The sequence below is a fragment of the Globicephala melas genome, chromosome 10 (genome assembly GCF_963455315.2).
Source record: "Globicephala melas chromosome 10, mGloMel1.2, whole genome shotgun sequence".
Lineage (NCBI taxonomy): Eukaryota > Metazoa > Chordata > Mammalia > Artiodactyla > Delphinidae > Globicephala > Globicephala melas.
The window spans coordinates 90040220-90052792 of NC_083323.1; the positions used below are offsets into that span (position 1 = coordinate 90040220).

Sequence of the window (12573 nt, forward strand, 5' to 3'; positions counted from 1 at the left end):
GTAACGCTGTTCCTTAAGCCTCCTGTTCACGGCTAACTGCAGAGCCTCCTGTTCACGGCTAACTGCCATTAAATAAATGGCAACACATGGGAGATATGATTTGTACTAATTAATCAATATGTAAATCCAGCAATGCTTCGATTACGCGGCACCTAAACTATGTAGAATCAAGAACTAGAAGCTTTGGGGGACTTCCCTGGCAGTCCAGTGGTTAAGATTCCACACTTCCAATGCAGGGGGCACAGGTTCAATCCTGGTCGGGGAATTAAGATCCCGCATGCCACTTGGCAGGGCCAAAAAAAAAAAGAAAAAAAAAAAAGAACCAGAAGTATATTAAAAACAAACCAACAAACAAAAAAGATGCTCCAAGTTAGTGCTTCTCCTTAGGACTATGGGATGGCAGGGGAAGAAGGGGTGGAATTAAAATCACCTAGAGTGATTTTCAGTGTAGAATCTTACTCCTCCCTTACATCCAACCCCCAATCCTGATAGTACACATACTCAGGGGAATGTGCTAGATTCTGTGAGGAAGGGAGCTGGGGCAAGTAATCAGAAAACATCTGTCAGATAATTCTGAGAACCAGCAGTACATTCCACACCCTATCCAGTTAAAACCACTGTCCGGAGCGATAAGTTAGATGGTGCACGTTTCTGTACCCAGATGGAAAGGAGTGAGGGAAGGACAGTATAACGAGCTGACAGTAAAAAGCCTAACAGCAAAGGAACCAGGCACGACAACAACAACAAAGATGTTTAAATAAAAAGATACAAAATCCAAAAAAAAGCACAGCAGTCTGGACCATTAGCTATGGGGCAAGTCACCTTGGAGACTTCAGTAGCCCCTAAGAACGTCACTGTATTCCAGGATAATATACAGGCAAACCTCAAGAGATACTGCGGGTTCAGTTCCAAACCACCACAATAAACCAAATATCAGAATAAAGCAAGTCACTTGAATTTTTCAGTTTCCCAGTGCATATAAAAGTTATGCAAAAAAAAAAGTTATGCTTACACTATAGTTTAATGTATTAAATGTGCAATAGCATTATGTCTAAAAGAACAATGTACATACCTTAATTAAAAAATATTTTATTCCTAAGAAATGCTAACCACCATCTGAGCCTTCAGCAAGTCATAATCTTTTTGTAATGGTAACATCAAAGATCACTGATCACAGATCACCATAATAAATATAATAATAATAATGGAAAAGTTTGAAATATTGAGCATTTCCAAAATGTGACAGAGACATGAAGTGAACAAATGCTGTTGGAAAAACGGTGCCTACAGACTTACTTGACACGAGGTTACCCCGAACCTTCAATTTGCAAAAATCTGTGGCGTGCAACAGACAGAAGTGAAATAAAATGAGGTGCCTATAATCACTGATACAATAGTTCTGAATGATCTAGAAAAAACTGTATTTAATAGAAAGTGTAAATGAAGTCGGGGAAATGTAAATATTTTTGAATGAACTTCTTTCTAAAGTGGCTAAAACTCTGCTTTGGTCAAGATTCACTGAATTTGAATGTCTGCTTATGTGAAACTAATCGATGAAAAGCATCGTTTCATGGGGAATCATTTTGGTGGGGAAATGGAACACGGATTCCAGAGTCAGACAGATGCGGGTTCCATGCTCTGGAGGTTTGGTCCTCAGCACAGGGAACAGCCGAAATCAGTGAGGATAGGAGGTTTCCAAGGGAGAGTGTGCAGAGTCTGAGAAGTTTGAGAGTTTGCTGGGACAGAACTTGAGTGATGACAGAAGAAGCGGAGGAGCTTGCAAACAAGACGCAGCAGTATTCAGAAACACGGAGGAAAACCTGAAGAAAGCAGGGTCACCAAAGCCATGACAAGAGAGTGCTTCCAGGAGGAAACGGTCCACTGTGTCAGCTGCTGCTGCAGGACAAAGCTAAACGACTGAAGAGTATCTCCCGGGCATAGCAAAATAACAGGGCATTGTTATCTTGGAAAGAACAGATTCAAGAGAAACAAGTACATACGGCTCTTTTAAGAATTTCAGCCACAAAGGGGAGAATGGAAAGGGAGACTCAGCTGGGGATGAGGAGGAATGGTGACATGTAGGCTTTTTTTTTTTTTTTTTTACTGGATAAGAATGTTTGGATAGGGACCTCCCTGGTGGCACAGTGGTTAAGAATCCACCTGCCAATGCAGGGGACATGGGTTCGAGCCCTGGACCGGGAAGATCCCACGTGCCGCAGAGTAACTAAGCCCGTGCACCACAACTACTGAGCCTGCGCTCTAGAGCCGGCGAGCCGCAGCTACTGAGCCCGCGTGCCTAGAGCCCGTGCTCCGCAACAAGAGAAGCCACCACAATGAGAAGCCCGCGCACCGCAACGAAGCCGCGGAAAGGCTGGGCCTGTGAGCCATGGCCGCTGAGCCTGCGCGTCGGAGCCTGTGCTCCTTAACGGGAGAGGCCACAACAGTGAGAGGCCCGCATACCGCAAAAAAAAAAAAAAAAAGGCCCAAGGCTGTGAAACTATGGGAGGAGGTGGGAGCCACAGCACGGCCCAGGGACTGGATTCAGGAGGAAGGAGAAGAGGAGCAGCAAGGGGAGTAGATTTGATGCAAGGACACCGAGAAGTTCCTGCGTAACAGATTCTACCTTTCCCGAGAAGCAGCAGGTAGGTTGTCTGCCAGTACTTAAGGAGCCTCAAGGTGGGTGGAAAAGTTACAAGTTTGAGGGAGTAGATTTTAAATGGTCGTCAAGGAGAATCCAAGAAGAGGAATACGAGCCCTCTCCAGTCTCCCCTTTGAGTTCATACCCTAAACTGTGGACCCTTGTGACCATACACAAGGGTCACAAGATACACTCTGAATGGCCAGGTTTAGAAAACAAGATTCTTTCTTTTGTGCTTTAACCAGTGTCCTACACACCTCAGTGCACAGAGAAGAGGAGCCTGGATTAGAAGGTGCAACAGCCTCACAGACACTTCCATCAGCAAATTCCAAGAAATCAATGTTAGGCTCATATTTTAGTAAAGAGCTAATATTAAAACATGACACCGAAAAATACAATACGTAATCAAATTGAGAACTGAAATTAAGATAAAATACTGCAGTGAAAAAAGGCCTAAGACATTTGCAGTTTTCTAGTTAGAATTAAATTTCTAGTATTAAATGTTCCTTTTCAATTTGTTTTGGGTCAAGAGGTTATTAACACCATAAAAAGAGTTAATAGAAAAGTATGGTCTGGGACAAAGATGTGTTATTATATTTTGCATGAATGTTTGTTATTGGGAAATTATCAGTTCTTAAAAACAACCATTTCTAGTTCATTAAGGGAAAGGCAATTACATCAAATCTCATCTCCTATTGTATTTTATTTTCCAATTAGTAGTATTCTAGAGACAAGAGCACAAGTTATAATATAAACTATACTTCTATATCTGTAACTACTTAATAAAAGATAAAGGACATAGTTTTTTATCCAACTAAATGACATAGAGTTTATTTCTAGATTTGTTTTAAGTTATTATGCTGACTCATTTTTTTCTTACTCTAGGCCTTAAATCTTAACTGAAATCTATGACAAGGAACAGACAAGCAGAATTAATATACAGGGACAAGGGACATCTACTTCAAATAAGCCATTTAAGAATGACTGCAACTGCCCAAAGCACACATGAACTATAAGAAAAGGATCAAAAATCAAAAGCACAAAAAGATATTTGTGAACTGTCAAGAATTTAAACCTGGCAAGGCTTAAAAGATGTTGGTAAGTACAGATGGGAGTATCAGGCAATGGGCATGGCCTGACATTTGTTTTCCTAGGTCCTTCAGAATTGCTGTGTGACTGGATTCTCCTTGAATACAGGGATGCTCCCAGGGGCTACTGGAATCTCTGAGATGACCTGCCTCATAGCTGAACAGACAGCTGTGCCTTCTGACTTCATAAACCTTTTTATTTAAACACTGTTGTTATTGTTGTTTTGCCTCAACCTTTGCTGTGAGGCTTTTTATGATCGCATCCTGTTTGGCTCACGCAGCCCACTCTCTTTCCCTGCCAACTCCTTTCCGTTAAGGCACAGAAATGTGCACCAACTAACATATTAAGAATGTATGGGGGGACTTCCCTGGAGGCACAGTGGTCGAGAATCTGCCTGCCAATGCAAGGGACACGGGTTTGAGCCCTGGTCCGGGAAGATCCCACATGCTGCAGAGCAACTAAGCCCGCGTGCCACAACTAGTGAGCCTGCGCTATAGAGCCCACGAGCCACAACTACTGAGCCCGTGTGCCACAACTACTGAAACCCGCTCACCTAGAGCCCGTGCTCTGCAACAAGAGAAGCCATCACAGTGAGAAGCTCGCACACCACAATGAAGAGTAGCCCCCGCTTGCAGCAACTAGAGAAAGCCCGCATGCAGCAACAAAGACCCAGAGCAGCCAAAAATAAATAAATTTAAAAAAAAAAAAAGAATGTATGGGAATGTAGCTAATATTCCAAGCCAAAAGACTACCTTTTCCAGCTTCATTTGCAGCCAAGCCTGGCCATGGAACTCACTTAGGGCCAATGAGGTGTAAGCAAAGATGGTGTGTGAGATTTGGGGACCGGACAAGCCCCTATTTCCTGTTGTCCGGGAGATGAATGTAAAAGCTGGAGCTTCAAAAGCCATCACAGACAATGGAGTGTCCTTGAGTATGAGGACAGAAGCCACACTCTTTGGAAGTGGAAGATAAAAGTAGTCCAGGTCTCCAAGAACTTTGTATTTCACCACACCCCTGAAACACCTACTTCCCAACTTCATGTGAGAGAGTAAATCCTTGAGCATTTAAACCACTGACTGAATCTTTGTTGCTCTATAACCAAAAGCAATTCTTAATGGATGAACAATGGAATTATAATTTACAGAAGATGAGATAGATGGATTGATGGATAGAGTCACAGATATCCATGAGATATTGGCAAGACCGATAGGTAGGTTAAGAAAAAATACATTAAATATAGTCCTATTTTTAATTTTAATTTTTTCACTTTTTAAAAATTTTCATTTTAAACTTAACAGAAGGATGGGAGTTGCATGTGTGTATATGAAGAGAAAAAAGTTTGCAGAGTTGTGCACTGCAGTGTTATCAAGGGTTATTTGTAGAGGATGAGATTATGTAGAACATCCACTTCTTTATTACTGGTCAGAACTTTTGTTTTTAACAGTGAGAAGGTATAACCTTTGTAATTAGAATAAAATACGCCAATTATTTGATATTCACATATCTAAAGAGACAACACGTTATTTTGGCTTAATTCTATGACTGTGTTAAAAATTTTTACTTAAACTACTTGTTACAATGATTTTTCTGAAATACAGAATTGTACTTATTTTAGCTATCAACAATCTCTAAGTATACAAAATACATTTAAGGCAGAGGTAAAATCAATTCCATCAAAAAAATAATAGCTTGTTACTGGAATGGGAAATGCCCTATTATAACTGACATGATAGTAAATCATGAATCTCGAAGGTGAATACGTAATAATACCCAGAGGAGCTACGTTCAAGAACAGGAGTAAAAACAGACTTAGCAGACTAATTAATAATCCCACATCCTCCAAACTCACAAAGATTAACATAAAAAAGGGAAGCTTCCTCCATCATATTAAAATAAACTCTGCATAAAAGACTCGCCTGGAGTGATTTTTGTATTGAGTAGCAAAACAGTAGAGAATAGAATAAAAGTTAATAATCCACTGCATGGAAATAACTAATCACCTAAAGGGATCTAAAAAGTTCATGCAGGTGGGCAGGATGAGCAATCTTGGTCGAGTTTTCTCCTTAATTCACCCTCTGATCTAGGGACTTGTAATCTAGAACAGTGACTTCCACGCCATGCTGCCTCTTATCAGATCCTTGCCATCTGACTGACCAGGGAAGAACCAAATCTCCCTCTTGGGTAAGGATGTGTGTGCGCTTACCTTCCCACTGGCCTGTGAGCACCAAGGTTCTGTTAATTACCACATCAATTTCTGAAGCTCCATCTTCCACAGCCAATCTGATCTCTTCTAATCGTGTTTTTAAATGAGTCTGCCCAGCTGGAAAGCCAGTGGCCACTAGTAGAGAAAGAAGAAAACAAAAAAAGAAAGGAAGGAAGGTAGTGAGGGAGGGAGGGAGGGAGGGAGAGAGGGAAGGAGGGAGAGAGGGAGGGAGGGAGACAAATTTCAATTGGTCAGTATCTCAACAAAGAATTTCAGACCAAAAAAATTAGCATTTAGACCAAAGCATGAATGACACTTCAGAACTTCATGCCTACCTTGCAAAGTGAAGTGTAAAGAAACTGAGTGCAATTTTATATAGTACTGACGTTAGGATAAATATTAGTATTATATCCTTTGGAAGACCTGAAATTAAGTTGCTACAGAGATGCTCATGGGGGTGCTTTAAGTAAATAGCAATTAAGAAGATACGTCATCGTCAAAGTGAAAGTCATAAGATAGTAGCTACAGCCCTGTCTTGATGGACACTAGTCAATGCTGGATCCTACTCATGACCAAGTTGGCTATCACTGTCATGATTTACTCATTCCCATTTAGAGCTGTTGTAACCAAATTGTAATATAGGTTCCTCCCACTGCCCATTTTAAAGTGAACAGCCAAGCAGATGAGAATAAAGGGGAGATGTTGCACGATGGAAAAGCACCTAATTCGCCCACAAAACTGGGGCAGGGGTAAACTGGGAAGAGCAGGGCCACGCATAAATAAAAGGAAAATAAACACACAATGACACTTTGGAAAAAGTATTAACATTTTTAACATGCTAATCATTAATTCCATTCCTGTGTCTAGAGATAACCTTTCATGTTTCCTTGATGTTATTAAATTCCTTGGGTCTGTTACCTTAGAGGAGAGCATGTTTCCCTGTTGTATAAAGGAAAAGCTGAATTGACTGAGGCTAATGAAAAATGAAGGGTGATAAAGGTGCAGCTAGCTAACAAATACTCTGGGAATCTTCACAAATAGGTTGTATATAAATACTGTATAGCCTGTTTCTTTTGATGTATCCCTAATAAAATAATGATTTTCTTAGCTTCCTTCTTTAAAGCACCAGGATATTCCTCTAATACTTTTTAAAAGGAGAATCTAATTTTATATGTATCTATCCATATGTAAACACACACACACACACACATACAGGGAAGCTTTTAGTAAGACTTTTCCCTCCCTCATGCCTCGTTCTCCTACTCCATCTATCTTAAGTCAGTAATCTTTTTTTCTTTTTAATATTTATTTATTTGGCTGTGCCAGATCTTTGCTGCCTTGTGTTGCAGCATGTGGGATCTAGTTCCCTGACCAGGGATCGCTCCCCTGCATTGGGAGCGCAGATTCTTATGCACTGGACCACCAGGTAAGTCCCTACATCTATCTTAAGTCAAAAACTCTTGAACACACTCTCTTTTCTTTACCTTTCAGGCTTGGGGGTGGCTCTCATCATCTCCCATGTGGCCCGTGATGAGTCTAACTAACTCCATTTCACCCCTCCATAATTTGTCCACTACCATCCCCTAACTTAACTATGTCATGAAGCGGATCATGGTATGTCTCTGCTTAACATCTTTTGGTATCTTCCCCGTCACCAAAATAAAACCCAGATGCCACGGCCTGGTATGGTTTCCCCATGGGATCTGACCCCAATCTGCCTCTCCAGCTTCAACTCCCAAGCTCTGCCTTTGTCCTACCTTAGGATCCTACAATTACAAAGCCATTTCAGTTCCCTGAACTGTGCTTCTGCACCTTCACATGTGCTAGTTCCTCTGTCTAAAACGCCATTCCTTAGCTTATCAACTCTCTAAACTCTTCCTTAATCTTAAGACCCAAGGCAGGGGTCTTACTGTCTCCTCTGTGAAGCATCCCCCTACCCACTGAGTGTCGTCAACCTCTGCAGAATAAATCACTACCCACTCGGGGTTACAACTGTACCTTCTGCATATCTTTATTGTTATATTTTACATATAAATAATAGTAGATGTCCTGTGTTACAATATTTTTTTAAACTTGACTATTCCTCCTAAACAGATAAGTTTCCTTTAAGGACAGAGATACAGTTCTATAGTCTTAGGAATTAATACATATAATGTCCGCTACTCAACAGGCAATTAATAAATATGAAAATAATAGATAAATACAACCAATTAAATATATAAAACTAATTAAAATCATAGAATAAAACTACAGAGATACTACTCCAAAGTGTCTGAGTTGAAGAACGGGAAACATGTTGATTAAACGACAACAGAAGCCACAAATTTTACCTGATGCCACTGGGATATCACAGCCTGCAGCCTTTAGTGCTTTCACTGCATCGCATACCCGGGCAGGATAAACACAAACGGCAGCTGTAGTAATGCCTATGAAGAAAGAAATCATAACAGCCTAGTTTATGTGAAGTTCAAGTCACACAATATGCTTTTAATTATTATTTATACTTCAACATTGGCAGAAATCAAAATGAGAGAAAAAATAATTCCCCTACGATGCTGCAACAAATTAAAAGGCTTTTACTTTCCACATTCCCTTCTGGCTCTTGACAACGTGGATCATTTTCTCATTATCACCGTAACGGAATAAAATAGATATATATTTTTAATTTTATTATATTTTTTAATTGAAGTATAGTTGACTTACAATGTTGTGCCCATCTCTGCGGCACAGCAAAGTGACTCAGTTATACACATCTAGACATTCTTTTTTTTAATATTCTTTTCCATTATGGTTTATCACAGGATATTAAATATAGTTCCCTGTGTTATAAAGTAGGACCTTGTTGTTTATCCATCTTATATATAATAGTTTACATCTGTTAATCCCAAACTCCCAATCCTTCCCTCCCCCATCCCCTCCCCCTTGGCAACCACAAGTCTGTGCTCTATGTCTGTGAGTCTGTTTCTGTCTCGTAAATAGGTTCATCTGTGCCATATTTTAGATTCCACATATAAGTGATGTCACGTAATATTTGTCTTTCTAACTTAGAATGATAATCTCTAGTTGCATCCATGTTGCTGCAAATGGCATTATTTTGTTCTTTTTTATGGCTGAGTAGTGTTCCATTGTATATATGTACCACATCTTCTTTATCCATTCATCTGTCAATGGACATTTTGGTTGTTTCCATGTTTTGGTTATTGTAAATAGTGCTGCTATGAACATAGGGATGCATGAACCTTTTTGAATTATAGTTTTGTCTGGGTATATGCCCAGGAGTGGGACTGCTGGATCATACAGCAATTCTATTTTTAGTTTTCTGAGGAACCTCCACACTGTTTTCCATAGTGGCTGCACCAAATTACATTCCCACCAACAGTGTAGGAGTGTTCCCTCTTCTCCACACTCTCTCTAGCATTTGTTATGTGTAGACTTTTTGAAGAAGGCCATTCTGACTGGTGTGAGGTGATAACCTCATTGCATTTCTCTAATAATTAGTGATGGTGTGCATCTTTTCATGTGCCTACTGGCCACCTGTATGTCTTCTTTGGAGAAATGTCTATTAAGGTCTTCTGCCCATTTTTCAATTGGGTTGTTTGTTTTTCTGTTGTTGAGTTATATAAGCTGTTTGTATATCTTGGAGATTAAGCCCTTGTCTGTTGCATCATTTGCAAATATTTTCTCTCATTCCATAGCTTGTCTTTTTGTTTTTGTTTTTGTTGTTGTTGTTTTTGTTTCTATGGTTTCTTTTGCTGTGCAAAAGCCTGCAAGTTTGATCAGGTCCCATTTGTTTATTTTTGTTTTTATTTCTATTGCCTTGGGAGACTGCCCTAAGAAAACATTGGTACAATTTATGTCAGAAAATATTTTGCCTATGCTCTCTTCTAGGAGTTTTATGGTGCCATGTTCTATGTTTAACTCTTTTTTTAAAAAAAATATGCAACGCTTCACGAATTGGCGTGTCATCCTTGCACAGGGGCCATCCTAATCTCTGTATCGTTCCAATTTTAGTATATGTGCTGCCAAAGCAAGCACTGGAATAAAATACTTTTGATACATTGTTCTTGGAGGTTAACATAGTGCCATTTGTAAAAAAATTCCTAAACAGTAAACTTGGTGGCCTTGATCCAATGAAACTGTTTTATTCCATGCAGATAATAAAATCCAGGTTTTTACAGCGTTCAAACAGGACAGCAGATGAAGAAAAATGTAAGTGAACCTTACAGGGTAGTACAGGCAGACCCTGGAGATAGTGTGGGTTCAGTTCCAGACCACCGCAATAAATCGAATATCGCAATAAAGTGAGTCACGGGAATTTTTTGGTTTCCTAGTGCATATAAAAGTTACGTTTATACTATACTGTAGTCTATTAACTGTGAAATAGCATTATGTCTAAAACAAGTACATACCTTAATTCAAAAATATTTTATTGCTAAAAAATGCCGAAGAATTACAATGGTAACATCAAACATCACTGATCACAGATCACCATAACAAATATAACAATGATGAAAAAGTCTGAGGGGCTTCCCTGGTGGCACAGTGGTTGGGAGTCCGCCTGCCGATGCAGGGGACACGGGTTCGTGCCCCGGTCCAGGAAGATCCCACATGCCGCGGAGCGGCTAGGCCCGTGGGCCATGGCCACTGAGCCTGCGCATCCGGAGCCTGTGCTCCGCAACGGGAGAGGCCACAACAGTGAGAGGTCCGCATACCGCAAAAAAAAAAAAAAAAAAAAAAAAAGAGTCTGAAACACTGCAAGAATTATCAAAATGTGACAGAGACATGAAGTGAGCAAATGCAGTTGGAAAAACAGCGCCGATAAACTTGCTCAACGCAGGGCTGCCACAAACCTTCAATTTGTAAAACACATAGTATCTGCAAAGTGCAATAAAACAAGTTACACCTGTTTAGCAAAACAACATTTACCTAATTCTATTCCCTCTTTTGCAGAAAATAATAAAATCTGGATCTGAAGCCCTCATTTTGAGGAATAAGATCTTAAACTGAAAAATCAAATAGCCACTGTAAAACAATAACATAGGACTCATACAAAGCTGTTGCTTTTCAGTGGTATAAATGGTAGGTGTTTTACTGTCAACTCAAAAGAAAAATACTACTTTTCAAAAGCTGTAGGTTTGTTTAGGTCTATAAGTTATCTACAAACTCTTTGGGATAAAATACCTGCATTGGGCCAATGCAGCATCTCTAGCTGCATTCATTATAGACAGGCACCTGGGAACCATGAAGGATCCCTTCATGGTTTAGATCTGATTCCTAAAACAAGCCCATTGAGTAACAACACACATTGTCCTGGAAATATCATTTCGCCTTCCAGGTCTCAAGTTTCCTCACTTAGAAACAAGGGCATCGACTCTTAAAATCTCCTCCATTTCTGAAATGTTAAGGTTCTAAACTTACGGCAACTTTAGAAAGTTTTTTCTTTCATGTATACGAAGAGAGTGAGTATAACTTTTTTTCAAAAGATTTAACCTAATATACAAGCTTGCAATATATCCCATTTGTATTTTATTCTCAAAAGCATTTCATTTACTCACAGAAAATACTTTATGTATGAGGTGTGATTATTAAGTAATGAGACTGGCTTTTTCATATGTGGCTAGGGAATCAGAATCAGTATTTGAGAGTCACTAGATAGAAAACTTCCAAAACTGAAGAACTAGAAAGAAAAATAAACTCAATACTTGCAACTTTAATCCATGATGGGAAAGAACTGACCTAAAAATGAGACTCAGATTCTTCCTCTGCTGTTTCTCGGAGAAGAATCTCAACTATTTCTCTATGTACACAATTCTATCATGGATTTTATTGCCACCATCATTTTAACAGCTGAATCTTAAGTCCTCTTAGATTTAGTAACTGTTATTGTAAAAACGGTAAACACCAGACAGACTACACGTTACCTTTATCGTGCATATTTAAAGCTTTTAAGAGATCTTCCCGGATTGGATACTTGGCTTTATAACAGAGTCTTTGAATGTTGGAAGGTGTGTCATCGCCTGAAAGTGTAGTAAGATCTATAAAGGTAACAGCTTTCAGGAGCCAAGCAGCCTGGTTTGAAGAAAAGTTAAAAACAAGGTTTAAAAAAATAATTCATCTCCAACCCAGTTAGTTAGTAAAGAACCATTAGGCACATATGGGTGCTAAAATCTCTTGTCTATGCTGTTCTAAGGCATATGTTCTGATATATGCTCAAGAGTGACCAACAAGATGAAGGTTACATAGAATAAAATAAAAGGGGAGAAAATAGCTTATAAATGTTTTTTCTCCCATAGGTAACCCAAATTGAAATCCCTAATAGATCAAGTCTCCCCACATGTGACTTTTCCATTTCATTCACAAGGAGCCTCAGAGGGCCACCCGCTAGGGGAGAACTTGGGAACAAGAGTTTGTATCGTACATTTTACCTCCAGCCTGGGGTCTGGAATGAGACACTGTAAAAAGAGTCTCCATCTTCTTTGTTTTTTGTGTTTTTTTTCAATTTAATCCAATTATAATTTTTAAACAATATTCATATTTCACAACTCATTCTGATGAATTCCTTTTATCTTTTCAATCAGATTATTTCTAAGGATGAGCAAAATGTGACCTGTCATCCTAAAGGATTCAATCACTTGTGAAATAA

General features: G+C 39.4%; 1 protein-coding gene and 1 non-coding gene across 2 annotated transcripts in view; both read right to left on the reverse strand.

Annotated features, from left to right (window-relative positions):
• DERA (deoxyribose-phosphate aldolase) overlaps positions 1–12573 on the reverse strand; it is a 112460-nt gene that overhangs the window by 57765 nt on the left and 42122 nt on the right. Inside the window, exons 3-5 of the mRNA XM_030841453.2 lie at positions 11852–11999; positions 8261–8356; positions 5931–6065 (exon numbers count right to left, since the gene is read on the reverse strand). Coding sequence (XP_030697313.2) covers positions 5931–6065; positions 8261–8356; positions 11852–11999 — 379 coding nt within the window. The remainder of the gene's footprint in view (positions 1–5930; positions 6066–8260; positions 8357–11851; positions 12000–12573) is intronic.
• On the reverse strand, positions 9862–9965 carry LOC115844424 (U6 spliceosomal RNA). The gene has a single exon (XR_004036113.1). It is a non-coding gene; the product is annotated as a U6 spliceosomal RNA (small nuclear RNA).